Source organism: Branchiostoma belcheri, unplaced genomic scaffold, assembly GCF_001625305.1.
Source record: "Branchiostoma belcheri isolate BF01 breed outbred unplaced genomic scaffold, Haploidv18h27 scaffold158, whole genome shotgun sequence".
Lineage (NCBI taxonomy): Eukaryota > Metazoa > Chordata > Leptocardii > Amphioxiformes > Branchiostomatidae > Branchiostoma > Branchiostoma belcheri.
In genome coordinates this window covers 213,987-240,223 of record NW_017803024.1, presented here as the reverse complement: position 1 = coordinate 240,223, position 26,237 = coordinate 213,987, and the positions used below count along the sequence as shown (strand labels likewise).

The following is a 26,237-nucleotide window of genomic DNA, read 5'->3' as shown; positions in this document are numbered from 1 at the left end:
ACTTAAGCTGTTCTTGTCGTTACTTTAGTCCAACTTTAAGAGGATTTTGGTAAAGACAATCATACTAGGCGGAAATAATACTATATCTGTGGTGGTGTGACATACAGTTGTGTACTTTGTGTTTTCTTTAGGTCTGGTTTTTCGGTAGGAGAAACGGTTTCATGCCTTCATTTCATCTTAAGAATCACAATACTGAATCTTAAGAAAACTTAAGGGTTTCTGTCGTGTCCTTGTAAGATTACTTAAGGACTTTCACTTGTGTCTTAGAAGGAATCACATGTTTAAAGACTTCCACACGCCTTTTCTTTGTGTCTTTTCTGGATTGGCCTCTTAAAGGGGTTTTGTACGATCTTCTTTGTCTTGTGGCAGTATAAGATTACTTAAAGAAGTCTTGTGTCTTAGAAGGGCTGTCCTGTCTAAGGACCCTCATACACCTTTCTTTTGTGTCTTAGCTAAAGTTGACCTCTTTAAGGTGTTCTGTATGTCCTTTCTTTGTTTGGGTCTTAAAGATCCTTTGCTCATGTCTTCAAGATTGACCTCCTTAAGGATTTTAAACGTCTTCCCTTTGTTTGCCCCCTTTTTACGTTTGACCTGGTCAGAGTAAAGCCGACACGCATGGGCAGCACAGAAAGCGCGCAGTGTCGGCAGGTTTACCGGACTTTTGTTCCACGCTTTATTCAACCCGCTACTTTCTAAACAACGTAGATTTGACAGAGCGAGACACTGAAAGGGTGTCTTTTTACGTGTGTAGCCAGCGGCTGCGATTTTGCGAAGTTATTTCTTAACAAAACTTTCTCTAAACAGCGTACATTTGACAGAGCGAGAACTTTGATGGAAATGTCTTTGTCCTGCAGGCAAATTGGACCCTCTATGACCGGCCAAATCCCCTGGCTAGTTACATTCTTTTAGACCAATTTCTACCAATAATTCAGCCTTCAAAGGAGTCTGGTGGAGACAACGCTTTGTACGTGTATTGCTAGGAGTCGGAATCAGCTGTGGTTTCACTCAATATAGTTTGTCAACTTTCTCTAAATAACTTAGATTTGACAGTGTGACAACTCTGAAAGCGCCCAGAGTTGTCCTTTTGTATTAGAAGCCATTGATCGGAATTTGTGAACATTTAGTCTTTTATTCCACGCGTTCTTGTCTAAACAACTTAGATTCTACACTACGACAAGTCTGAAAGCGCCAAGGAATCTCTTTATGCAGCCAGAATGCGGAATGTTTTGTAATTGTCTCATTTCTTGTTCGGATTTGAATCGCGATGGTTTTAAAACTTTTGTTCTGTGTTTTCCAACGCGACCTTCTCTCAACAATGTTGAGAGGATTTTGTTTGACGCTGCTAAAAATTTGAAAGCCTGAGAGATTCACATTTGTACGCTTGGACGAGGAAATTTTTCGGCTCATTTCCCCCAGCGATTTTCTTTAGAACTGCAGGGACGTATGAAATTACTGTTGGTTTAGAAACTCAATGGATTTAATTTCCAAGCAGAGGTAGGGTTTTGTTGTCTAAAGTGTATACTTCACAATTATCCAGAATCGTATACCTTCTCTCTAGTTGTAGGATGGCCGGCTATTAAAAGAGGGCCTGCTTGGGTGGGTCCCAACAACGCTCTACGCTGAATTCAGAGACCTCTCGATTACGCTTTTCGATAAATTCCAAGTGGCTACAACGCATTACGTAGAATTAAAACGCCGAATACGCTTTACGGAAAATTAGGGCTTGCGGGCCCCCTCAAAACAACGCGTTAAAAACTCTTTCAAAACGCTGTATCAAAATTCCCACCCGACCTGGAGCCTGCACAGGAGGCTGACCCTAACCCTTTCAGGCATAAAACTAGGGAGGTACAGTTCTGAAAAGGTATCGTCTGCAACAGGCAATGTTGTGATGCAACGTTGACCAAAAATCCAACGAAAACCGTGAAAAATAGGAGTTTCGCATAGGCGCAGTACATTCTGCTGACATGCTACCCTATCCCATTCAGGCATAAAACTAGATAGGCACGGTTCTGGCTACAATAAGTTCTCCCTCGGTAGTGTGAATCCAGTCAGCCTGTGTCAAAACACGCCATACAGCTCCGCATGCCGGAAGCTCACAGACCTGGAAAAGGGTTGGTCTGTTCGACGCTTCACCTTTACCAGCGGCCTGGCGGTCACTCAGCTGCGTGGAGTGGCGTCGTTTTGGAAGACGTTCGTTCACTCAAGGCGCTATGGCGTAATATAGTTGGTTAGTTAGTTTGTTTGTTAATTTGTTTGATCCTTTGTGAAATACTCGGATCGACCGCTTTTCGTTGCGGAAAGGGGTCTAGCTTATGAGACCGAAAGAAACAGATTATTTCAGACAGTTACAACAATTTCTCCATCCTTTCATCACCAAAAAACTGCATTTCTACTAAGATCACAAAACCCACTAATTATGAAGAATGTGGGACTATTCATTATTCCCTGCCTTCAAAGAAGAAGTCGAACCCCATAGTAGCTAGCTTAGTAGTAGAAGTAGAAGTTTCCCAGACAGTTGTTACCTGTCTCCTGTTGATACTTGATTGTAAAAGCAATTAGCCTTCGGGCATGATTTTGCGAGTAAAGTTTCTATTATAAAAACCTTCTCTGGTGTCTATAACAGTCTTCTGTGGTGTCTTATTGTGAGGTCCCTTTAATTTCCAAGCAGATCCTAGGGCGGCAAAAAGACAGTATCAAATTGGCCAGGCAGTATCCATTGGTCAGAGAGGGTAGACACAAAAAATATAAGTAACGATCTTCCCCAGTCAACCTCTGCTTGGAGAGTAAGGTCCCTTCAATGTTTGAATAGCCTATAGCAGCCTTTTTTGGCTCTGTATGGCAGTCTGTGTTGTATAGTACACACTGTCCCACCCTTTTTACGGTTTATTTAACTTACAGCACGGGATTCTAACTTCAAACGGGATGTTTTGATACAGACTGACTTTCAATAGATCCACACTATATCTACAGCTACAACGTGTTTAAACTCAGAACGCTGACAGGGCAGACCTTTACATACACTTGCGTCAGATCTGGGCGGGACTACTGGGTAGTGTATGTGTGACATAATGAGCTTTGTTTGGGTCAATAAGGATTAAAGGGTTGCGGGTTCGAATCCCACAGACCCGAGCAAGCTGTTGGTATAATGACGTAAAAGGCGGATTTGTTTCTCCTAGACATTCTTTATTAATTTAGGTCTTTTACAAATAATGGGATTCAGGATTTATGGCATTTTTTGGTCTTGTATAATCTATCCCTTGTGCGTCGATGAAGGTTAGACATCCGGGTAATGAGATACACAAGAAAGCAGTTACTCAAGCAACTGGAAAGGTTTTGGAGACGGTCAGACGTTTCAGGTAGCATTCAATACTTTACGTCAGTGACTGTGTCTCCTTTTCTGGTTATTTGACCATTGGGGCACCACAAAAATCTTGTCAGTTTTCTTAACGTGTCTTTGTTAAAGATTCTGAAAACGGTTTAACAACAAACATGGTTATCCATTGTTTATGTCTTAAATTGCCTTGTTGTACAACATCCCTTTGTTTATTTACGTCTTAAAGATTGACCTCTTTAAGGGCTTCTCCAAACGTCTTGTCTTTGTTTACATCTTATAAATCTGGCTCTACCTGCTGCCTGATAGTCACGCATGAGCAGTAGAAAAAAGTGCATGTTTGTACGGTTTTTGTGCGACGCTTTATTCAACACGCGATTCTCTAAACAACTTCTGAATGACTGAGATTCGGTTTTGCTCAAGTTTCTTAGCTTCAGAAAATTTTGCATCTGTACCACCAGTACAGCTAAGGATATATGAGGGGGGTTAAAATCGGTCTGTCCGACAGTAGTCTCCATCACACTCCTTTGCAAGCCGAATACAAAAAAAGGTTAATAATAGAAATCTGCCTAACTTGAAAAGAATGTATCTGCCCAAATTGAGTTACTAGTAAATTGGCCGGCAGACTGTACCCTCTATAATAGTAGTAGACTAGTGGTAGTAATAGTAGTCATACATGTAGTAGAAACAGTAGTAGTAGTAGTAGTAGTAGTAGTAGAGAAAGCTGCATGTAGTAGTTGTAGTAGTAGTAGTAGTAGTAGTAGTAGTAAGCCTTTATGGCCGCCTAACGTCCCTTGCCCACCTACATTCCATTATAGGCCGATTCTTATTATTTATTTAGCCTGCAGAGGAGTCTGGTGTAGACTAACACAGCCTCACGGTGTCTGGAAATGTAAACAGTACGGGGTTTGGGAACCGGTGCGGGATGGGGATAATGTGACATCTTGGTGTGCCTGGTGAGTACACAGCTTCGGTTAGGGACGTCCAATATGGCGCGTGTTTACAGTAATAAGTGGATAACGGTGTCCACCGTTAGTCAGTAATAACTGGGCTGAGATGTGCGGGATGGGGATAATATGACATCATGGTGTGCGTCATGAGTACGCAGCTTCGGTTGGGGACGTCAATCCGATAAGACGTCAAATGCTGGTCCCATGTTCAATTAAGAACGCTTGGGGTAGCGTAACGGTACCCGGTAGCGTACCAAGAGGTACCGGGTTCGACTCCTACCATTATTTCACCAATCTTGTGCCCCCACTTCACTCGCGCGGAAATGGGTACACAGCTTTGGTTAGGGACGTCCTTCGGATAGGGCGTCAAAATGGAGGTCCAATGTTGCGCGTGCACAAGATACTCATACCGTTTACAGCAATTAATGGATAATGGTGTTCAGCGTCAGTCAGTAATAACTGGGCTTAGATGTGCGGGGTGGGGATAATGTGGCACTGGGATGTGCCTGATGTGTACACAGCTTCGGTTGGGGACGTCAATCCGATAGGACGTCAAATAAGAGCCACACCTCGAGCACATTAAAGAACCCACCACACTATCGAAAAGAGTAGGGGGCCTTGATAGTGTGAGTAGTTTCAACCTTACAGTTCGAACCTATGACTGCACAAAACTTGTTTTAACGATGAATTTCTTGATCTGAGCGCTAGTCGCCAACCAAAATAAATCTACTTACTGTGGCTTTTTCAAAACAAGGGACAGACCAAAGCTCAGCCTAGCAGAAACGTAACCACCCCCGCAGTCGCCTGACCGTGGGACATACTTGCCTGGGTAGAAGCATGGCCCGTTTAGCACGCTGACTATGCGTTGCGGATCGGCAAGCGAAAAAACTATACAAAAATTCCCAGTAATACACTCTGAAACATACATGTAGCTCCCATTGCATACATAATGGTATGATGCTGTCTGTCTGAGAACTGGTTTCATTCCTACGCGATTCGTGACCAGACATTGTGCCCTTGGGAAAGGCACTTAAACTTTACACAGCTTTCCGCACTCCACTCAGGTGTAAAATGGGTACCTAACTTCAGTTAGTGAGGTATAAGGCAGTTAAAGGAAAGGGATGTCATGCTCTAAACACAGTAGTATATGAACAGCCCACTGCCCCTACGACCTCAAAGGCTACATGTATGGGACTACCTTTGCCATTTTACTAGTCTGAAACCCAATCTAGCGAAATCCTTGACCGGGCCACACGCGTTTACCTAACTTTGGTTGGGGAAGTAAAAGGCGGTGGAAGGATCGGAGAGGGACGGGCTCCACCAATACCATGCCCTAGACACAGTGGATCAACAACCCACTTCCCCTACAGCCTCAATGGCTATGGGACTACCTTTACCGTTTTGCTAGTCTGAAGATCTTTGCCTTTTTATACACGGCTTGTTTTATGGGGGGGGGGCAAAAATGGGCCATATCTAAAAAGCTAACGATCTTTCCCCATCAACCTCTGCTTGGAGAGTACCAAACTGCCTGAAAAAGCCTACCTGGGACTACCTTCACCATTTTACTAGTCTGAAACCCAATCTAGCGAAATCCTTGACCGGGCGCCACGGCCCGTTTGGTCCGTTTAGCGGCGCCGGTCCGATCTGTTGACGTACGAAGCCTGGTGTGTTAGTTTGCCCGGCAGGTATGTTTTTAATCAAAAGACGGCACACTCAGGTTTTTTCAACTAATACGCCACCAACATAGAGGACAACACGATAAAGTTGTAATGATTTGTTGATGTATAGAATCCTTGTAATGATGTATATAGACGCTGTGTGTTAGTATTTTTGCTACTGTTAATTTATGCCCTGTGTGTCGTATATGTGTACATGTCAGAATGGACCACAGGAAGAATAGCTACAGTTTGTACGCTATTAAATTGTGGAGCCCAATAAAGTCAAGGCAAAATATTAATACTCACTTCCACCTGAGTGAAGTGAGGAAGTTCGTGTAAAGTGCCTTTGCCAAGGGCACAAGATCGAAGGCATGTCAGGACTCGAACCCGGGACCTCTTGGTTCCGAGACGAACACTCAACCGTTACGCCCACAGTGATAGGTGTGTTGATGTGAGCTGTTTTTTTCAACTTATATGAATGCCGCAGGACAACATAATACTCATTTACACCTGAGTCGGAAGTGAGGAAGTTCGTGTTAACAGTTAAGTGCCAAGGGCACAAGATCGGTGGCATGTCAGGGTTCGAACCCGGGACCTCTTGGTTCCGAGTCGAGCACTCGACCGTTACGCCCACAATGACAGGTGTGTTGATGTGAGCTGGCACAATATTTAGGGAGGGGCTGTCGGTATGGCACGGTCAGCTGCGAACAACTTTCATGTGCATCTTCGGGAATGTTTCTGGCCGAAAAACGCAGTCGCTTCAATACGACACTAAAGTGGGAACATACGGACAACTGGGCCGCAGTGAGTGCCATTTTAAGTACAGACTGTCAAATTCTAGCATTTGGCAGCCCCACAAACATACCTGTCCTATAACACCTGCTGTTCAAGAAAACACCTGTACAAAATGACACCTGTTCTTATCACACCTGTTGTATCCAGAACCGTGCTTTGTCCAGAATCATTCTCAGGCACGGTTCTGGATAGTCCACGCGTAGCGTATCCAGAACGGTACCTGGGACAAATCTACGTTCTTGGGTACGCATAGACTATCCAGAACTGTGCCTGATCCTAACCATAACCCATATTCATGCATATAGAACTAGATAGACACGGTTCTGGATATGACAACACCTGTCAGAACACTGACATAAACACACCTGTACAGAACCGTGCCTGGACCAAATCTACATTCTTGGATACGCATAGACTATCCAGAAATGTGCCTGATCCTAGCCCTAACCCATTCATACAGACACGATTCTACATACGACAACACATACCGAAAAACTCACACACACACACACACACCTGTTCAGCTTACCTGTGAGAGTCCCTGTCACCTGTCCGACGTGCCCCAGCCGGTAGCTACGCCCATGACGTTGTCCGGGATTCCCACATGTCCGTACAGCTACAGACGTCTTTTCACCGTTCTTCCGTACCAGAAACGTGAAAAATGTCCCAGCCAGATACAAAAGATCACCAACGAAAGATTCTTAGAAGTTCGCAAGGAATTCTTTTCCTAGTCTTCTTACTTCTTCACAGTCTTCCTTGTGTCCTTCTGTATTCAGAACCGCGAGTGTTGCTGAGTGATGAAATCCCAGTCACCAGATCACCAAGGATAGCTCAAGATTTTAAGAAATCCACCTTCTTTGCTTTCTTCTTCGCGGTTCCTTAAGTGTGTCCTGTTGTCGTCAGAACCCTGAGCGTTTTTTGGGGTTGAAATCCCAACCAAATCACCAAAAAATCTCAAGATTTTACGAAATCCACAAGTCCTGTCTTTGCTTTCTTCTTCCTCGCGTCCTTCTATCTCCAGTGCCCGAGTGTTAATGAGTGATGACAACCTTCTCTCACACTTCTGCCGACCGCAAACCTTAAGTAACAACCCGGGCGGTAAGAGATGATGTCAAGATGACCTCCTTCCTGTCAGCGTCTTCAAGTTACTAAAAGTTCCTTGGCCTACTTATTCTTAAGTCAGCAAGTGGGACTCACTCATCTGTAGCAACAGAAGCGTCTTCTTCACAACCTCTTCTTACTGAACTTCCCAAGACTCCGGTTGTATCCAACTGACCTCCAGTCGTCTCCAAGACACGCCAAGTTACTAAAATCTTCTTTCCACTTCTTAAGTAAGTCGTCAGGTCCAGCGGTCACACCCACCTATAGCATTTATAGCTTGCTGAACGCCGAGGTAGCGTGAGTTAAACTAGTGTTTCCACCGCTTTGTGTAGTACTGTTGTATCAGAGTCTCTGCCCGCGACCTTTCCACTAAAAAGTCTTTCCGCAATGCTTGCCTTCCCCCCGGCCGTCTTGGTTCACTCGTGTTACGGAGTCCGTGTTCCGTACCGTGGGTCTGGCGTGAAGGCATCCTCACCTGCCGCACGTACAGGTAGCACAGGTAACTCAACACCTGGCGTCTCACCTGCCGGCCCACTGGTAACACTACACCTGAGATCTCACCTGGTCACACTTGTACTGCAGGCTGCTGATACAGGATACATCCGCCTTTTCATGACTATTCAACTCAAACATTTACATTAGTACGATTGACGTTTTAAAGTCATACATAGTTAGAAACTTTAAGTTTCTTGGAGCACTGCTTGTCATATATTAAACCTGTAGCCTTCGTACTACATGCATACTATACTACAATGCATCAGCCTTTTGGCTTTTGTAATTCAGTAATTTAATTCTATGTACACGATACATCTGCCTTTTCATAACAACTCGACTCAAAAACCTATGTTATTAGGATTAAAGTTATACCTGCACACTCCCTATTTGGGTATATCATTTACCTTATGCAGTATTTCCTATGCTTATCGCTAGGTGGCGCACGTGTACAAAGCTTTAATCGCAAAGCATCACGGGATATCATATCCCTACTCCTTATGTTTTCGGATTTTCTTTCGGCGTTAGGCCCAAAAAGAAGGATAAAACGAAGTCTTCTGCCCACGAGGGCGATTCAGGTAGCCTTTCGGAGGACCAGACGGGTCGTAACGGCAAGAGAAGCGGCCTGTTTCCCAACGCTAGTCAGGAAAAATTCCTGGCCGTGGAAAAGACAGGCGTGTCTGCACAAGCCTCCGGACAGGAGGAAGAGGAGTCGGGTGAACGAAAAGTCCCCGCTCCTACAGCTGGAGGTTCGGAGGAAAAAGAGAAGAACTCCAACCTCATTCCGCCGTTTGGGAGCGAAATGCCCCTTCGGCGTTGGCACCGGGAACATCCGCCGCTTGGGAGCGAAATGCCCCTTTGGCGTTGGCACCGGGAACATCGGTCAAGGAAGGAGACGGCGCGGAGCTGCCGCCGCCCCGGCCTAAATTTCCTCCGGACTCGGAGGAGTTGGGCTCCCCGACCATGCCGAAGCTTGGTGGGGAAAAGTCTCCTCCACCCCCACCTCCATCAGAAACACCCTTCCCGCCTGGATACGACGCTGCCTCTTTTCTTCAGTGGATCAGTTCCAGCTTGGGACTTCCTCAGGCGTCCAGTTCATCCCGTCAACCTCGGGACGTTGACGGGGCGGTAGCGTCGACCAGCCGAGCCGGTGTAGTCGGTTCCGGCGAGAGCATCCAGGTTCTGAAGTGGAAGAGTGTTCGGAGGAAGGAAAAAATCACCTTTTCTGACTCTGACGAAGGTAACTCCTTGTCGTTTGATAATCCCCTACGATAATAACTTCAAAAATAAGTATTTGGAGGAACCGGTGGGCAAATCGGTCTTGAAGACATGTTTCATATCTTGTTTCATGTCCTTGCCACACATTTCACGTCTATACTGAGTCATAGTAGAGGAAGCTGATCCCAAAAAACACCAAAGACGATTCTATCGCTTTGCAAACAGCATCGGGTTTAGAGGATGGTCCGAACCCTTAGTGAAGAGAGGAAGGAAAACTTTTCCCACTCCACCTAATGTTGAATTAGCACTTCGGGCGCCGATTCTAGACCCAGTAGTGGCTAATATGATCAAGCGTGATACCGTAAACACTGATAATAGTGTTTGCCAGGATAAGATGCTCATGGCTGCTAACCTTTTAGTAGAGTTGTTGGCAGCAGTTAAACTCCGAATTTGTGAGTAAGTCCTCGCTCAAAAATGTAGCGACCTGCTCGGGAACTTCAGATTCTTTCCCTTCTTAATTTGGAGACACCTTTTTGGAGAAGGTTAATTCAGCCGATTAGGCTAGACGCACTTTGAGTAAGGCTTATAAGTCAGCCCCTTCGAGCACTTCTAAGTCCAACCGTTCAAAGTTTAACTATAGCTACAACAAGTACTCCTCAAACTAAAAGGGTTACATTTTTCGTCCCTACAACAACAAACCTGTAATTCTACCCTAGCCATCTAGCGGTTTTGGTCAAAACTGCAGTGTTTTTGCCCAAGTCTCACTGAATCTCGCGAGATATCGGGAGATTTGAAGAAAACAAGATGGCCGACCTCGTGCCGAGCGCTACACATTTCTATGTTCAAGGCCACGAAAACGTGTCCAAAACTCGTAAAAATGGATTGAATACAAGGTCACAACAAAGAAGAAATGTTCTTCTCTCTATGTTTAATTTGTTGGAGCACTGATTCCTCATTGAAGGGAAGATTTTCGTGAGTTATTTTTCTTCCATGTTGCCGAATTTTGAAAGGGGATTTTCCACGTTACGATCGCCATATACTAGCCCCTAAAAATCTATTCTCTGACTGTTTGGGCTGTATTTCATGGAGAAATTAGCGTTGTTTACATGAAAATAGGATTTTCAAATGCCAGCAGGGTGTCAACATTTTACCAAACACATTGAATTTGTGTAGCAAAGTGGACTATTATTATTCAAATAGCGCCTTTTTACAACTTTTGTCAGACAATACCGATGGGCATAGTGACGCCGCTTGGCCCCCAAATCAGCAAAATTTCACGAATTAGCCAAGCTAACACAAGCAAAAGTACGAAGAGAAGACCCTACATTTGAAAACTTTATGAGAGGCGCTGAAAATTTTATGAGAGGCGCAGCGCCCTTGTTTCATTGCTTGGGGAGACCCCTGGATTACTAGTAGTAGTTTTCCTAGACGACTTACCGATCATTGCAAGGTCGAGGGAACAATGCTTAGAGCACATTGCTATAGGCAGAGAGCTTCTAGAGCAACTCGGTTTGTTCTCAACCTGGAGAAGTCGCAGTTGGTACCGTCTCAGGTAGCGACTTTCCTAGGCCTTGTCCTCGATTCTCGTACTTTGACAATTTACCTAACCGAAGACAAGTTAGACAAGGTAGTGAGTTCTTGCCTATCACTTCTAGAACAGGAGGTGATAGGAATCAGACAGCTAGCCAGCGTGGTGGGGCTGTTAGAGTCCACCAAGCAAGCCATTCTTCCCAGGCCCTTACTTTTCCGGGCTCTGCAACAGCTTCTCAATTTTCGGCATAAAGAAGCCGAGAGAATTTTGACTCTTTAGTCAGTCTAACCCCAGATGCAGCAAAAGATCTACAGTGGTGGATCGGTCATGTGCGCGAAGTAAAGTCTTTGTTCCGTCAAACCTGACAATTTGCACGGATACCTCACTGGAAGGATGGGGCGCGCATTGTTATGGTCAGGAGACAGGCGGGCGCTGGTCGCAAACAGAAGCGCGCATGCACTGTGACCAACTGACTAGAATTGAAAGCGGCCTCCCTGGCGCTAAGAAGCTTTGTGAGCGCAGATACTCAGCATGATCTGCTAAGGCTGGACAACGCAACAGCCGTTGCATATGTGAATCACGTGGGGGGAACAAGGTCGCCAGATTTGGCAGCCTTGGCCCTGGAGATGTGGTCGTGGGCCCTGGAAAGAGGCCTGACGTTGTCTGCAACTCACGTTCCCGGATTGACAAACACCCTAGCGGACAAGTGTTCGCGGTTTTTTTCTGGACAAGGTAGAGTGGCAACTGAACCGCTCAGTTTTTCCTGTCATTGAACAATTGGACAGGCAATGCATTGACAGTAGATCTGTTTGCTTCTCGTATGAACGCTCAGCTGAAGGAGTATGTCTCTTGGCGCCCAGAACCAGAGGCCATGTCGGTGGATGGCCTAAACATTCACTGAGGCAACCTGGGGCTAGCGCATGCCTTTCCCCGCTTCAGCCTAGTGTTCAAGGTACTGAGGAAAGTCCAGTCAGACGTAGCAATAGTGATTTTGATACCTCCAGTTTGGGAGTCTCAGGCTTGGTACCCCAAGGTGTTGAACATGTTGTTCGAGAGTCCGGTTCTCCTGCCACAGAGCTGGGATCTGCTGTTCCTGCCGCACAACAGGAGACCCCATCCGCTGTTGCCAGATCTGATGCTTGCCGCGTGGCCAAGATCAGGCGACAGTTGCAGGGTCGGGGCCTTTCGGCAGGGGCTTCAGACCTCATCCTCTCGGCTTGGAGAGAAAGCACTTCTAGACAGTATCAGTCAGCATGGGCTCAGTGGGCCAGCTGGTGTGATAGAAGGAAGATTGATCCAGTTTGCGGCTCTATAGAGAGCGTAGTAGAATATCTTGAATGGATGTTCCGACAGAACTACTGCTATACATTGTATGTCAATTGGGGTGGCTCGTTCTGCGATCTCGTCTGTACACTTACCAGTAGACCATGGTAATGTGGGTAGTCACCCTCTAGTGTCCAAACTGATGAGAGGTCTGTTTCACAAACGTCCTCCTTGTCCAAGATATGTTTCAACATGGGACGTCAGTCGGGTCCTAGAGTACCTTCTGCATTGTTGCCAAGCTAATAGTCTTGGTTTGAAACAGCTGGTTCATAAGTTGGTAACACTAGCGGCATTGGTGTCAGCCGACAGAGGTCAGACTTTAGCGGCTCTTGACTTGAGATTCATGAAAAAAAAAAAAAAATATAGTAGAAACGGTAGTTTTTCTTGGACAATTCCTACCCTGCTGAAACTTCTAGACCAGGGAAACCTGCCAGAAAGTGTTTTTGGGCGGCCTTCCCGCAGGACAGGCGCTTGTGTGCCTTCACATACCTGAAAGAATATCTAAGGCGGACTTCTTCCCTTCGGAAAGAAGGGGGGGGGAGCAGAAGTTGTTCATATCGTTCAGCAGACCACACAGGCCAGTTGGTTCTGCGACCCTGGCCAGGTGGGTTAAGTCAGTGTTAGGCACGGCAGGTGTTGACACAGCAACTTTCTCAGCTCATTCCACTCGAGGAGCATCCACTTCAGCTGCTACAGCTGCTGGGGTGTCTCTACATAGCATCATGAATGCAGCGGACTGGTCACGAGAGTCTACCTTCCTGAAGTACTACAGGAGGGACAACAACCAACACACGTTTTGCCAGGCTGTGCTGTCCACGGCTCTGAAGTCTGCATAAGGTAAATGATATACCCAAATAGGGAGTGTGCAGGTATAATTGAGGATTAGGCAAATTGTACTTACCATGAAGGATAATCCCAATTATACCTCACACGAACTATTTGGGTATATCTTCCCACCCTTGCTGTTCTTCAGCTTCCAAGTAGCTGAAAATGCCCACCCATGGTGAACAGCACAGACTCTTTCTCGCACGTCGTCAAATGGCGGCGAACATTGTCATTACGTCATGATATCCCGTGATGCTTTGCGATTAAAGCTTTGTACACGTGCGCCACCTAGCGATAAGCATAGGAAATACTGCATAAGGTAAATGATATACCCAAATAGTTCGTGTGAGGTATAATTGGGATTATCCTTCATGGTAAGTACAATTTGCCTAATCCTCAATTATAAAATCATATACAGGTAGAAAGCTTAGCCTCTCTGAACACTAGATGCGTTCAGAAAAAATGAGCCTTTATCTGTAGCCTTCCTACTGCGGATACACTACACTGTATCGGCCTTTTAAATTCAGTACACCCCGTGTACATGATACATCTGCCTTTTCATAACAACTCAACTCAAAAATGTATATTATTAGGATTGGAATTAAAAAACACATATACAGGTAGAAAGGTTAGCCTCTCTGAACACGAGATGCGTTCAGAAAAAAGTGCCTTTATCTGTAACCCATGTACATAATACATCTGCCTTTTCATAACAACTCGATTCAAACCTATATTATGAGGATTGAAATTGTAAAATTATAAACACTTAGAAAGCTTATCTCAAGAGTGCTATATATATATATATATATATATATATATATATATATATATATATATATATATATATATATATATATATATATATATATATATATATATACACTACAATACATCAGCCTTTTTAATTCCGTACAACGCAATGGGACACTTACACTATCACGGTTTCAGTTATAGATGAAGAATTAGGAAAGGCACGATGCAACCTAAGCTTATTTCGTACTGACTTTTATCTTTTGCCTTCACTCAATAAGTGTAAGTCCTGTCTACGTTGCAAGACTTGCCTCGTTCATTTCTATAGAAGGCATAAGAGAACGAATGGTGTACAGTCTGCAGTTCCACCATTTACCGCTAGGCGTTTTTTAACACCTCTGATGCCATTTCAATACTCTCCATTAGGCGCTTTTATAGCGCGTTACATAGAAGATAGCCACCACAGTCGGTACTAAGTTAGACCACAGTAAAACCGAGACCGTTTGATGCAAAGAAAGCAGAACTTAAATTGGTATAAAGTTGATGAACAAAATGTTACACTTACAGACATACAAAATCACCACTGATACATAAAATATGTCGTGACCACCCATACAGGCCTGCAGCGTGCGAATATATGTATTAGTAGTTGGAAAATACAGTCACGGTGTGGTTCGAATAACAAGTGACAACCAGCTGCCCTTCCGGTCCCACAGCCAGGCCTTGTGGCCCAAACCCAGTACGGATGGAGCGGAGATACTCGCCGTGACGTGTGAATATCTGAACCCTCCCGTTCCAACGGTCTGCCACGATGATGTTCCCTGCCCTGTCTGTACAGATGCCACGGGGATCCCTCAGCTGACCTTCACCACTTCCCTTACCTCCAAACCTGAACAGGAACATCCCGGACTTGTCAAACACGTAGACAGAGTGACTGATCCAGTCCGATACAAGAATGTTCCCTTCCCCGTCCACAGTGATGTACCGCGGGCCTTTCATCTCACCCTTTGGATGTCGGAACCTCCGCACCAGAGAGCCGTCCGGACGGAACACCTCAACTTCACAACGGCCTGCATCAGTCATCAGGACGTGGTTAGTGCGCATGTCCACCGCAATGCCACGGAGATACTCGTTCTTCCGAAGTTGAAACCCCGCCATGGCGGTCCCGTCCATGCTGTACTGTACAACATGATCGGCTGTCTCTCCATTCCCCACTACCCACAGTGTGCCGTTAGAGTCCATACTAACATCATGTGGCGCCATGTCCTTATCCTCTGTACCCGGTACGACTGTTGGGAAGTGGCGGAGGTAACCCCCCTTCATGCTGTGGACTTGGACTCGCATGTTGTCCATACCAGCCACAAATATCTCGTTGCTAGGCGACACCACAACGCCGCGTGGGTCCCAAAATTTACCAGGTTCTGATCCTCCCCCGCCAAAAGTGACCTTACCCTGTTCCACGTCTCCAGTAGTGCGAGTTGCCGCTCTCTCTATTCCCGCTTGGGGGCGCTCTTGTTCGGTTGCTTCTGCACCAGGAACTTCCTCTTTTTCTTCGTTACCATTGTCAGAGCCTTGTCTTGCAGTTACCTTGTCTTTTTCCGCCGCCAACGCTTCTTTTCCAGCTTTGTCACCAGCATCTTCAGGTCTCCCTGTAGTACCATCAGTATCCGCTAGGAGCTTCTGTGTAGCTGCTTCTGCCTTTTCGACCTGTGCCGGCCAGCCTCCTGGAGGCTTCTCTCCCCTGTACTCCTGTGACCAGCTTCCAGGCGGCTTCTCTCCCCTGTACTCCTGTGACCAGCCGCCAGGCGGCTTCTCTCCCCTGTACTCCTGTGACCAGCCGCCAGGCGGCTTCTCTCCCCTGTACTCCTGTGACCAGCCTCCAGGTGGCTTCTCTCCCCTGTACTCCGTCACGTGGGTTGCCACCTGCCTGGCGGCTTTCTCGGCGTATTCTTGAGCCTGCTGCAGCTTTTCTCCAAGAACTGCGTTCGTCTCCAGGGCCTCCTTGAGCCTGTTCTCTGCGATGTTGAGCTTGGAGCGTAAGGTCATGAGCGTGTTCGAATCCACCTCTGCCTTCTGCCGGAGCGCGTTGGACTCCACTTCAGCCTTCCTGAGGTTGTGGACGGCTTGCCTCATCTGGTGTTCCCTGAGCCGGTCCCTCTCGGCCAGAGCCCGGACCAGGCTGTAGGAGAAGCCCTGGTACTCCAGACTCGCCGCCACCTGCAGATGGAGCGGCAGGGCGTCCGAGAACAGGTTCAGCGCCCACAGCCGCGTCCAGCTCCTGGGCGCCCTCTGCTGCTTGGTGCGGGTACTGCAGCCCACCTCGATGTCATCGACGGGCAGTTGTCTCTTGGTATCTGCTAAGCAAAAAGAATTTGCGGGTCTTCAGACTAATTACTTTATGCAACTTAACCCAAATATTGTAACTTGAAGCCCGACTAGTTGTTTGTAGAAATTGCATGTAATTAAATTTTCCTTTGAATGCAGAGCCTTGCTCCTTTTTAAAATGACACTGAAGGAACTTTGTGTTAAAGGTAAGAACCATTGTATATTATAATGATAACCTTTATTGTACATTCATGCCCTATCGGGCTAAGTACAGGTCAACAGATGAAATAGGTAATATTGAAGGTCCGGTTTAACATACCTTTGAAAAGCACCCCCTGTGCGACTACGATTGGTGGTTCAGCGTCGATCTGCAGTGACGTGACGCCCATGAATACAAGTCTCTGGTCCGAGTGATTTGCCATGAGCTTTAGCACCGCTGTGCTCTTCCGCGGTAAAGTGTAGTGCACAAGGATGCTGTTGCCTGCTCTGTATCCCCTGAACATGATATCTGAGCCCTCAATACGACACAGCGATCGTAGATAGTATCTATGGCGATCTACAGTCTCCTGGATCATGTGTCTTTGGCCTTGAACTACCAAGTAGGCTTCGGCTGTTTCTCCTGTAGATATGTAAGGTAGAAACATTGTTTATAGAAAGTTTTATTGCAAATTCATGTCCGAGGGCTAATTGCATGAACAGAAGAAACATTTGTATAAAAACAGATAATTAGTACAAATAAAACTACTGATAGCTATTAAGAAACTAATAGTAGAAAACTACTGGGTTTGACTTCTTTCTTGAAGACAGGGGAAGACAAAGGATCACACTTTTTCTATAATTTGTGGGTTTTCGGATGTTAAGAGAAGAGTACTTTCTTTCTTTTCTTTTTTTTATAATACATGTATAATAACGTTTCAATTAGAGAAAAATTAAAGCTTAAAAATTATGAAATTTAGGACTTCAGTATTTACTAAAGTAATAACATTATTCAAACGACTACAAATACCATTGTACGTAAACAAACGTCAGTTTTTTTTACACCTAGAAGAACTCCATCCGTCGTTTCGCTGAAAGAAAGCGATTTTATATCTGTCTATTTTACAATATCTACATCTCATTTCACTATTCCATTTTAGTGGAATGTGTTCTAAACTTCACGCAAAATTGAAAAGCGCAAAATGAACATTATAACTAGCTGTATATTGCGTTTGAAGAAAAATGTCACCATAAAATACATTAGCTCACCATCTGCACTTGTACCATCAGTGCTTGTTCCCGGTTCTAGTTCAGGATTTTCCGGAATTTCTCGTCCAGGCGGTTGGAACGGCCTCAGAACGTTGATCACCAGGTCTGCACGCTCCATATTTTCTAAGATCTCCTTAACAAATTCCAAGTTCTCCTGATCGATTTTGCCCAGTTCTATCAACTTCTCAAAAATTTCAAACGGCTGATTGAGTCTTTCTGCAATACCTTTTGGAATCAAATGGCGACAATACAACTTCATGAGTTTCGTTTCATACACTGTCAGGTCCTCAGATATTTTTTGTAAAGTCTTTACGAATTTAAAATGGCGTCTGTCAGCATCCGTAACCCCTGCTTGAGCGTTAACTGGAGCTGCCATTCTGAAACAAAGTGATGATCGCTTATAATTGTGTATAGTTAGTAGTAGTAGTAGTAGTAGTAGTAGTAGTAGTAATAGTAGTAGTAATAGTAGTAGTAGTTGTAGTAGTAGTAGTAGTAGTAGTAGCCAGCAGTAGTAGTAGTAGTAGTTACTGTAGTAGTAGTAGTAGTCGTAGCAGCAGTAGTAATAGTAGTAGTAGTAGTAGTAGTGGCCAGTAGTAGTAGTAGTAGTAGTCGCAGTAGTAGTAGTAGTAGTAGTAGTAGTAGCCAGTAGTAGTAGTAGTAGTAGTCGCAGTAGTAGTAGTAGTAGCCAGTAGAAGTAGTAGTAGTAGTCGCAGTAGTAGTAGTAGTAGTAGTTGTTGTAGTAGTAGTAGTAGTAGCCTAGATAGTCTTCAAGTGCCTCATGGATATGGTAATCGGTAGTTATGCCATGGTACTTTTACCAACAGTACATGGAATTTGTAACTCACCTCTCCTTTACAAAGAAGCAAATTGAAGAAAACGAGACGAGATATTCTTGGTTTTAAGACTCGGGACATAGAATGGGCGTTAAAAACTGCAATTTGTAATTTGACATTGTTGACCTTAAATGGCGGCCTTGTTGTGGTGGCACGTTTACAAAATACCTTACCTTCACGGTGCCTCCACAGGTAAGCACTTATAAAGGCCGTTTAAGGGCTTACCTGTTTGAAGCAACCTGTTGATTGTGACGCAAAATTAAGCTGTATCAAGCAACAATCACCTTGTTTTTTTTTCTTTATTAAAACATTTAGGAACAAAGTGGACAGGACATTGTAATCACCTTGTTGATCCAGAAAAGATTTCTCAAACCTGTAGATGGTCTGACTAATGAAGGTAACACTGTAAATATGGCGCCTGGAAGAGCAGCAGTTTGTAATCTGCCGACCTTTGCCGTGACGTAGTGGTTTTTCTTGTTTCAAACGCCCCGGGTCGTCTGCGCGTGACGTCACATCCGCCTTGCCGACCTTTGCCGTGACGTAGTGGTTTTTCCTGTTTCAAACGCCCCGGGTCGTCTGCGCGTGACGTCACATCCGCCTTGCTGACCTTTGCCGTGACGTAGTGTTTTTTCTTGTTTCAAACGCCCCGGGTCGTCTGCGCGTGACGTCACATCCGCCAGGCTGGCTGTTTGTACATGTATGATGCTAGTAGTTGGCAACATTAGCTCGATTTCCGGACCTGTAAAATGGGTTTGGGTCGTCTTCTAATCACTCGGGACTTCTCCCGTGGCAAGTGATAGATTAAGTGTGTCAGCGGTTTGAAAATGACAGGGGCGGAGTCCTTAAGCAGTTTTGAGGGGATCTTGTACAGCCCAGTGGCCTTCTTCCCTTTCAATCTGAGGAGTTAAACTTAGCTCTATCAAGGACATTATAATGTCCTTGGCTCTTTCGATTCCTCAATAGGCTCAAGGCTGAACTCTGGTATGAGACAGAGAGGGTCTTCCATGGAGGCTGCATACTATCTGCAAGGCTTGTAGCACAAGTTGGAAAAATCAAACTCCACAAAAAATGATTACATCTATCAATCATTTATCACAAAAGGATAACGTCATTTTCTCTTGAACTGTTCACACAACTTTCTGGTTATTCCTTTACCTTGTACCTGTGTTATTTGCAGGCCTGTCGGGGACACGGGTAATGGTATAAAAGCAGGCAATTAGTACATATAGAACTATTGATAACTACTAAGAAACTACTGGTAAAAACTACTGGGTTTGACTTCTTTTTTGAAGACAGAGGAAGACAAAGGATCCCACCCATAGTAAATACTCAAAGTACAGCGGGAGTGGTGTTGAGCCAAATCCTTGAGCTGCCACATCCGTGAGAGGTCAGATGTTTAGGGCTAGGGTTATGATCATTGTTCAGGGCTGTAGGGTTAGGTTAAGTTCAGTCTGGCACCCTCCCACCCCTTGTCTCATGTATATTGGATACCCCCAAGTTGTGTCGAGTCATGTATTTGGCAGGATCATGTTTATGGCTGGAATCACCCCCCCCCCAGAAAACCGGGATGAGTTGTAGAGTGTTACAATCTCTCCTCACAACATCTGTTTGAAGATTGAATGGCAGAAGAAGATTTAGTTCAAAAAAGTCTTAATTTAAAAGCTAATTTCGTCGTGAACTTTGTCATGCTCCATTAGTGTACATGTAAGTCTTGACTGCGTTGACAAATTTGCATTGTTTACCTGTACAGACATCATTGAGGATCGAATTGGGTACAGTAAAATCTGCAGTTTCACCAGTTACCGCTAGACGTTTTACTAACATATTTGATGCCTGTTCAATATTTTCCATTAGACATAGACATAGAAGATCGACACCACAGTCGGTACTGAGTTAGACCACAAGAAAACCAGGACCATTTTATGCAAAGGAGCAGAATAGGTGTAAGATTTATAAAACAATCTCACAGATGTACAAAATCACCACTGATACATAATATGTATAACTAATGTGCAATCCTATATAGACATAGTGTAAATTCTGTGACACAGATAAAAAAAAATCGCTGCTGATACATAATGTGTGTAACTAATGTGCAATCCTATATAGACATAGTGTAGAGTCTGTAACACAGATATACAAAATCACTGCTGGTACATAATATGTGTAACTAATGTGCAATCCTTTATAGACATAGTGTAGAGTCTGTAACACAGATATTCAAAATCATTGCTGATACATAATATGTGTAACTAATGTGCAATCCTATATAGTGTAGAGCCTGGAAGTCTGCATTAAGGCCATCAGTAATAATGTAAAATAGACCAGAGTGGTTAAAATTAGTGGGCCTGCTATTCAGGAACAAAATTAAACCATTCCCAAATACATTTATCATGTGTGACTAAGGGTAGTTTTTGACATATGGTCACAGTGTGGTCGTCATTGTCATTGATCTGTAACAGGTTCAACTATCGCGTATTATTTGTCATGTATTAGTAGCTAGGAAATACAGTCACGGTGTCGTTTACATGACTGGTAACAACCAGCTGCCCTTCCGGTCCCACAGCCAGGCCGCCTGGCCAAGACTCAGTACGGATGGAGCGGAGATACTCGCCGTGACGTGTGAATATCTGAACCCTCTTGTTCATAGAGTCCGCCACGATGATGTTCCCTGCCCTGTCTGTACAGATGCCACAGGGATCCTTCAGCTGACCTTTACCACTTCCCTCACCTCCAAACTGGAACAGAAACTGTCCGTCCTCCTTGTACACATAGATATAGTGATTGTTCATGTCTGACACAAGAATGTTCCCTTCCCCGTCCACCGTGATGTACTGCGGGTCTCTCATCTCACCCTCTGGATGTCCGAACCTCCGCACCAGAGAGCCGTCCGGACGGAACACCTCAACTTCACCACGTTCTGCATCAGTCACCAGGATTTGGTTAGTGCGCATGTCCACCGCAATACCGCGGTAATACTTGTTCTTTCTAAGACCAAACCCCGCCATGGCGGTCCCGTCCGGGCTGTACTGTACAACATAATCGGCTGCCTCTCTACGCCCCACTACCCACAGTGTGCCGTTAGATTCCACAGTAATATCAGTTGGCCTCATGTCCTTATCCTCTGTACCCGGTACGACTGTTGGGAACTGGCGGAGGTAACCCCCCTTCATGCTGTGGACTTGGACTCGCCTGTTATCTGTATCAGTCACGAATATCTCGTTGCTAGGCGACACCACAATGCCGCGTGGATACTTAAATTTACCAGGATCTGTTCCTACCCCGCCGAAAGTGACCTCACCCTGTTCCACGTCTCCAGTAGTGCGAGGTACCGCTCCCTCTAACCCCGCTTGGGGGCGCTCTTGTCCGGTTGCTCCTGGAGTTTTCTTGCCTTCTTCTTCTTTGTCTTTTTCTTTATCTTCTTCTTTGTCGTCTTCTTCTTCCTCCTCGTCTTCTTCTTTTTCTTTTTCTTCTAGAACCGACCATTCTTCTCCAACCTTGTTACCATCTTCAGGTCTACCTGTAGTACCATCAGTATCCGCTAGGCGTGTCTGTGTGCCTGCATCTGCCTTCTCGACCTGTGCCGGCCAGCCGACAGGCGGCTTCTCTTCCCTGTACTCCTGTGACCAGCCTCCAGGCGGCTTCTCTCCCCTGTACTCCTGTGACCAGCCGCCAGGCGGCTTCTCTCCCCTGTACTCCTGTGACCAGCCTCCAGGCGGCTTCTCTCCCCTGTACTCCGTCACGTGGGTTGCCACCTGCCTGGCGGCTTTCTCGGCGTATTCTTGAGCCTGTTGCAGCTTTTCTTCAAGAACTGCGTTCGTCTCCAGGGCCTCCTTGAGCCTGTTCTCTGCGATGTTGAGCTTGGAGCGTAAGGTCATAAGCGTGTTGGAATCCACCTCTGCCTTCTGCCGGAGCGTGTTAGAGTCCACTTCAGCCTTCCTGAGGTTGTGGACGGCTCGCCTCATCTGGTGTTCCCTGAGCCGGTCCCTCTCGGCCAGAGCCCGGACCAGGCTGTAAGAGAAGCCCTGGTACTCCAGACTCGCCGCCACCTGCAGATGGAGCGGCAGGGCGTCCGAGAACAGGTTCAGGGCCCACAGCCGCGTCCAGCTCCTGGGCGCCCTCTGCTGCTTCTTACGGGTACTGCAGCCCACCTCGATGTCATCGACAGGCAGTTGTCTCTTGGTATCTGCTAAGCAAAAAGAATTTGCGGGTTTCAGACTAATTACCTTATATGCTACTTAACCCAAATATTGTAACTTGAAGCCCGAATAGTTGTTTGTAGAAATTGCATGTAATTAAATTTTCCTTTGAATGCAGAGCCTTGCTCCTTTTTTAAAATGACACTGAAGGAACTTTGTGTTAAAGGTAAGAACCATTGTATATTGAAGGTCCGGTTTAACATACCTTTGAAAAGCACCCCCTGTGCGACTTTGATCGGTGGTTCAGCGTCGATCTGCAGTGACGTGACGCCCATGAATACAAGTCTCGGGTCCGAGTGATTTGCCATGAGCTTTAGCACCGCTGTGCTCTTCCGCGGTATAGTGTAGTGCACCAGGATGCTGTTTCCTGCTCTGTATCCCCTGAACATGACATCTGAGCCCTCAATACGACACAGCGATCGTAGGTAGTATCTATGGCGATCTACAGTCTCCTGGATCATGTGTCTTTGGCCTTGAACTACCAAGTAGGCTTCGGCTGTTTCTCCTGTGGATATGTAATGTAGAAACATTGTTTATAATACATATATAATAACGTTTTGATTAGAGCAAAATTAAAGATTAAAAATTTGAAATTTAGGACTTCAGTATTTACTTAAGTAATAACATTATTCAAATGACTACAAAAGCCATTGTACGTAAACAAACGTCAGTTTTTTACGCCTAGAAGAACTCCATCCGTCGTTTCGCTGAAAGAAAGCGATTTTATATCTGTCTATTTTACAATATCTACATCTTATTTCACTATTCCATTTTAGTGGAATGTGTTCTGAACTTCACGCAAAATTTTAAAGCGCAAGATGAACATTATACCTAGCAGTATATTGCGTTTGAAGAAAAATGTCACCATAAAGTACATTAGCTCACCATCTGCGTTTGCACCATCAGTGTTTGTTCCCGGTTCTAGTTCAGAATTTTCCGGAATCTCTCGGCCAGGCGGTTGGAACGGCCTCAGCACGTTGATCACCAGGTCTGCACGCTCCATATTTTCTAAGATCTCCTTAACAAATTCCAAGTTCTCCTGATCGATTTTGCCCAGTTCTATCAACTTCTCAAAAATTTCAAACGGCTGATTGAGTCTTTCTGCAATACCTTTCGGAATCAAATGGCGACAATACAACTTCATGAGTTTCGTTTCATACACTGTCAGGTCCTCAGATATTTTTTGTAAAGTCTTTACGAATTTAAAATGGCGTCTGTCATCATCCGTAACTCCTGCTTGAGCGTTAACTGGAGCTGCCATTCTGAAACAAAGTGATGATCGCTTATAATTGTGTATAGTAAGTAGTAGTAGTAGTTACTGTAGTAGTAGTTGTAGTAGTTGTAGTAGTAGTAGTAACTGTAATAGTAGTAGTAGTCACAGTAGTAGTAGTAGTAGTAGTAGTAGTTACTATAGTAGTAGTTGTAGTCGCAGTAGTAGTAGTAGTGCTAGAAATAGTAGTAGTAGTAGTAGAAGTACTAGTACTAGAAATAGTAGTAGTAGTAGTAGTAGTTACTGTAGTAGTTGTAGTAGTAGTAGTAGTAGTAGCCTAGATAGTCTTCAAGAGCCTCATAGAGTTATGCTAATCGGCAGTTATTCCGTTGTATTTTTGCCAACAGTATATGGAATTTGTAACTCAACTCTCCTTTACAAAGAAGCAAATTAAAGAAATGCTCCAAACGTCGCCCCTCCTTTCATACGAGGAATTCTTGGTTTTAAAGCTCGGGACATAGAATGGGCGTTGAAAACTACAATTTGTAATTTGACATTGTTGACCTAAAATGGCGGCCTTGTTGTGGTGGCACGTTTACAAAATACCTTACCTTCACGGTGCCTCTACAGGTAAGCACTTATAAAGGCCGTTTAAGGGCTTACCTATTTGAAGCAACCTGTTGATTGTGACGCAAAATTAAGCTGAATCAAGCAACAGTCACCTCGTTGATCCAGAAAAGACTTCTCAAAGCTGTAGATGATCTGACTAATGAAGGTAACACTGTAAATATGGCGCCTGGAAGAACAGCAGTTTGTAATCTGCCGACCTTTGCCGTGACGTAGTGGTTTTTCCTGTTTCAAACGCCCCGGGTCGTCTGCGCGTGACGTCACATCCGCCTTGCTGACCTTTGCCGTGACGTAGTGGTTTTTCTTGTTTCAAACGCCCCGGGTCGTCTGCGCGTGACGTCACATCCGCCTTGCTGGCTGTTTTTACATGTATGATGCTAGTAGTTGATTTGATTTGATTTATTAGGCTGATAACACATATGTATGCAGCCAGGACTGCCCAACTAGCCGGAGGCTATTATAAAGGGATAGCCCTCACAACAAGAACATAAACAATTCGGAACAGGTAACAGTTAACAGTGTCAGTTACACTTCAGATAAACATAATATTACATAACAGATGATTAGCTCGATTTCCGGACTTGTAAAATGGGTTTGGGTCGTCTTCTACTCACTTAGGACTTCTCCCGTGGCAAGTGATAGATTAAGTGTGTGAGCGGTTGGGAAATGAAAGGGGCAGAGTCCTTCAGCAGTTTTGAGGGGATCTTGTACAGCCCAGTGGCCTTTTTCGCTTTCAATCTCAAGACTTCATTTAGCTCTATCAATTTCTCAACAGACTCAAGGCTGAACTTTGTTCTAGGCTACGGTATGTGATGGAGAGGGTCTTTTTTTAATTATTTCAAACACCAAAAGCAAACCTTGAAGCAGGAATGAGAATCCCAGAATTGAAAGACTTTGCGTACAGAAAAAAAAAGTTACAATAAGCAAGGCAAACAATATATACACACCCTCATATACACTATAATGCATAAAAAATTTGTACCAAGCAAAAAAAACTATATACTGATGAGGTTTAGGAAAGATAAAACTAGTGATATGTCAGTGATATGTCTTCCATGGAGGCTGGCCTACTATCTGCAAGGCTTGTAGCACAAGTTGGAAAAATCAAACTCTGCAAAAAATGATAACATCTATCAATCATTTATCAAAAAAGGATTGCGTCATTTTCTCTTGAACTGTTCACACAACTTTTTAGTTATTTCTTTACCCTGTACCTGTGTTATCTGCAGGCTTGTCGGGGACACGTCGGGTAAATACTCATAGTACGGCGGGAGTTGCAATTTGTGTTGAGCCAAATCCTTGAGCTGCATGCGCTAGACGTTTAGATGTTACCGCTAGACGTTTTTGTAACATATTTGACGTCTGTTCAATATTTTCCATTAGACACTTTTATAGAGCGTTACATAGAAGATAGCCACCACAGTCGGTACTAAGTTAGACCACAGGAAAAGCAGGACCGTTTAATGCAAAGAAAGCAGAACTAAAATTGGTGTCTGATGAACAAAATGTTACACTTACAGACATACAAAATCACCACCGATGCATAAAATATGTCGTGACCCCCCATGCAGACCCTCATTGACGTCACGTGCAATCATATACATACATAGTGTAGAGCTATTGATAACACTTACAACTACAGCGTATTACATGGCATCATATGTATTAGTAGTTGGGAAATACTGTCACGGTGTCGCTCCAAAAACTGGTCACAACCAGCTGGCCTTCCGGTCCCACAGCCAGGCCGTCTGGCCAAGACTCAGTACGGATGGAGCGGAGATACTCGCCGTGACGTGTGAATATCTGAACCCTTTTCTTCCCAGA

At 44.9% G+C, this 26,237-nt stretch overlaps 1 protein-coding gene across 1 annotated transcript in view; it reads right to left on the bottom strand.

Annotated features, from left to right (window-relative positions):
* Positions 1–14,616: 14,616 nt before the first annotated feature.
* LOC109465787 overlaps positions 14,617–26,237 on the bottom strand; it is a 17,720-nt gene continuing 6,099 nt past the window's right edge. The window contains exons 5-9 of the mRNA XM_019763225.1: positions 23,462–23,858; positions 22,782–23,081; positions 20,918–22,563; positions 20,797–20,830; positions 14,617–15,611 (exon numbers count right to left, since the gene is read on the bottom strand). Of these exons, the coding sequence (XP_019618784.1) occupies positions 14,617–15,611; positions 20,797–20,830; positions 20,918–22,563; positions 22,782–23,081; positions 23,462–23,858 (3,372 nt within the window). The remainder of the gene's footprint in view (positions 15,612–20,796; positions 20,831–20,917; positions 22,564–22,781; positions 23,082–23,461; positions 23,859–26,237) is intronic.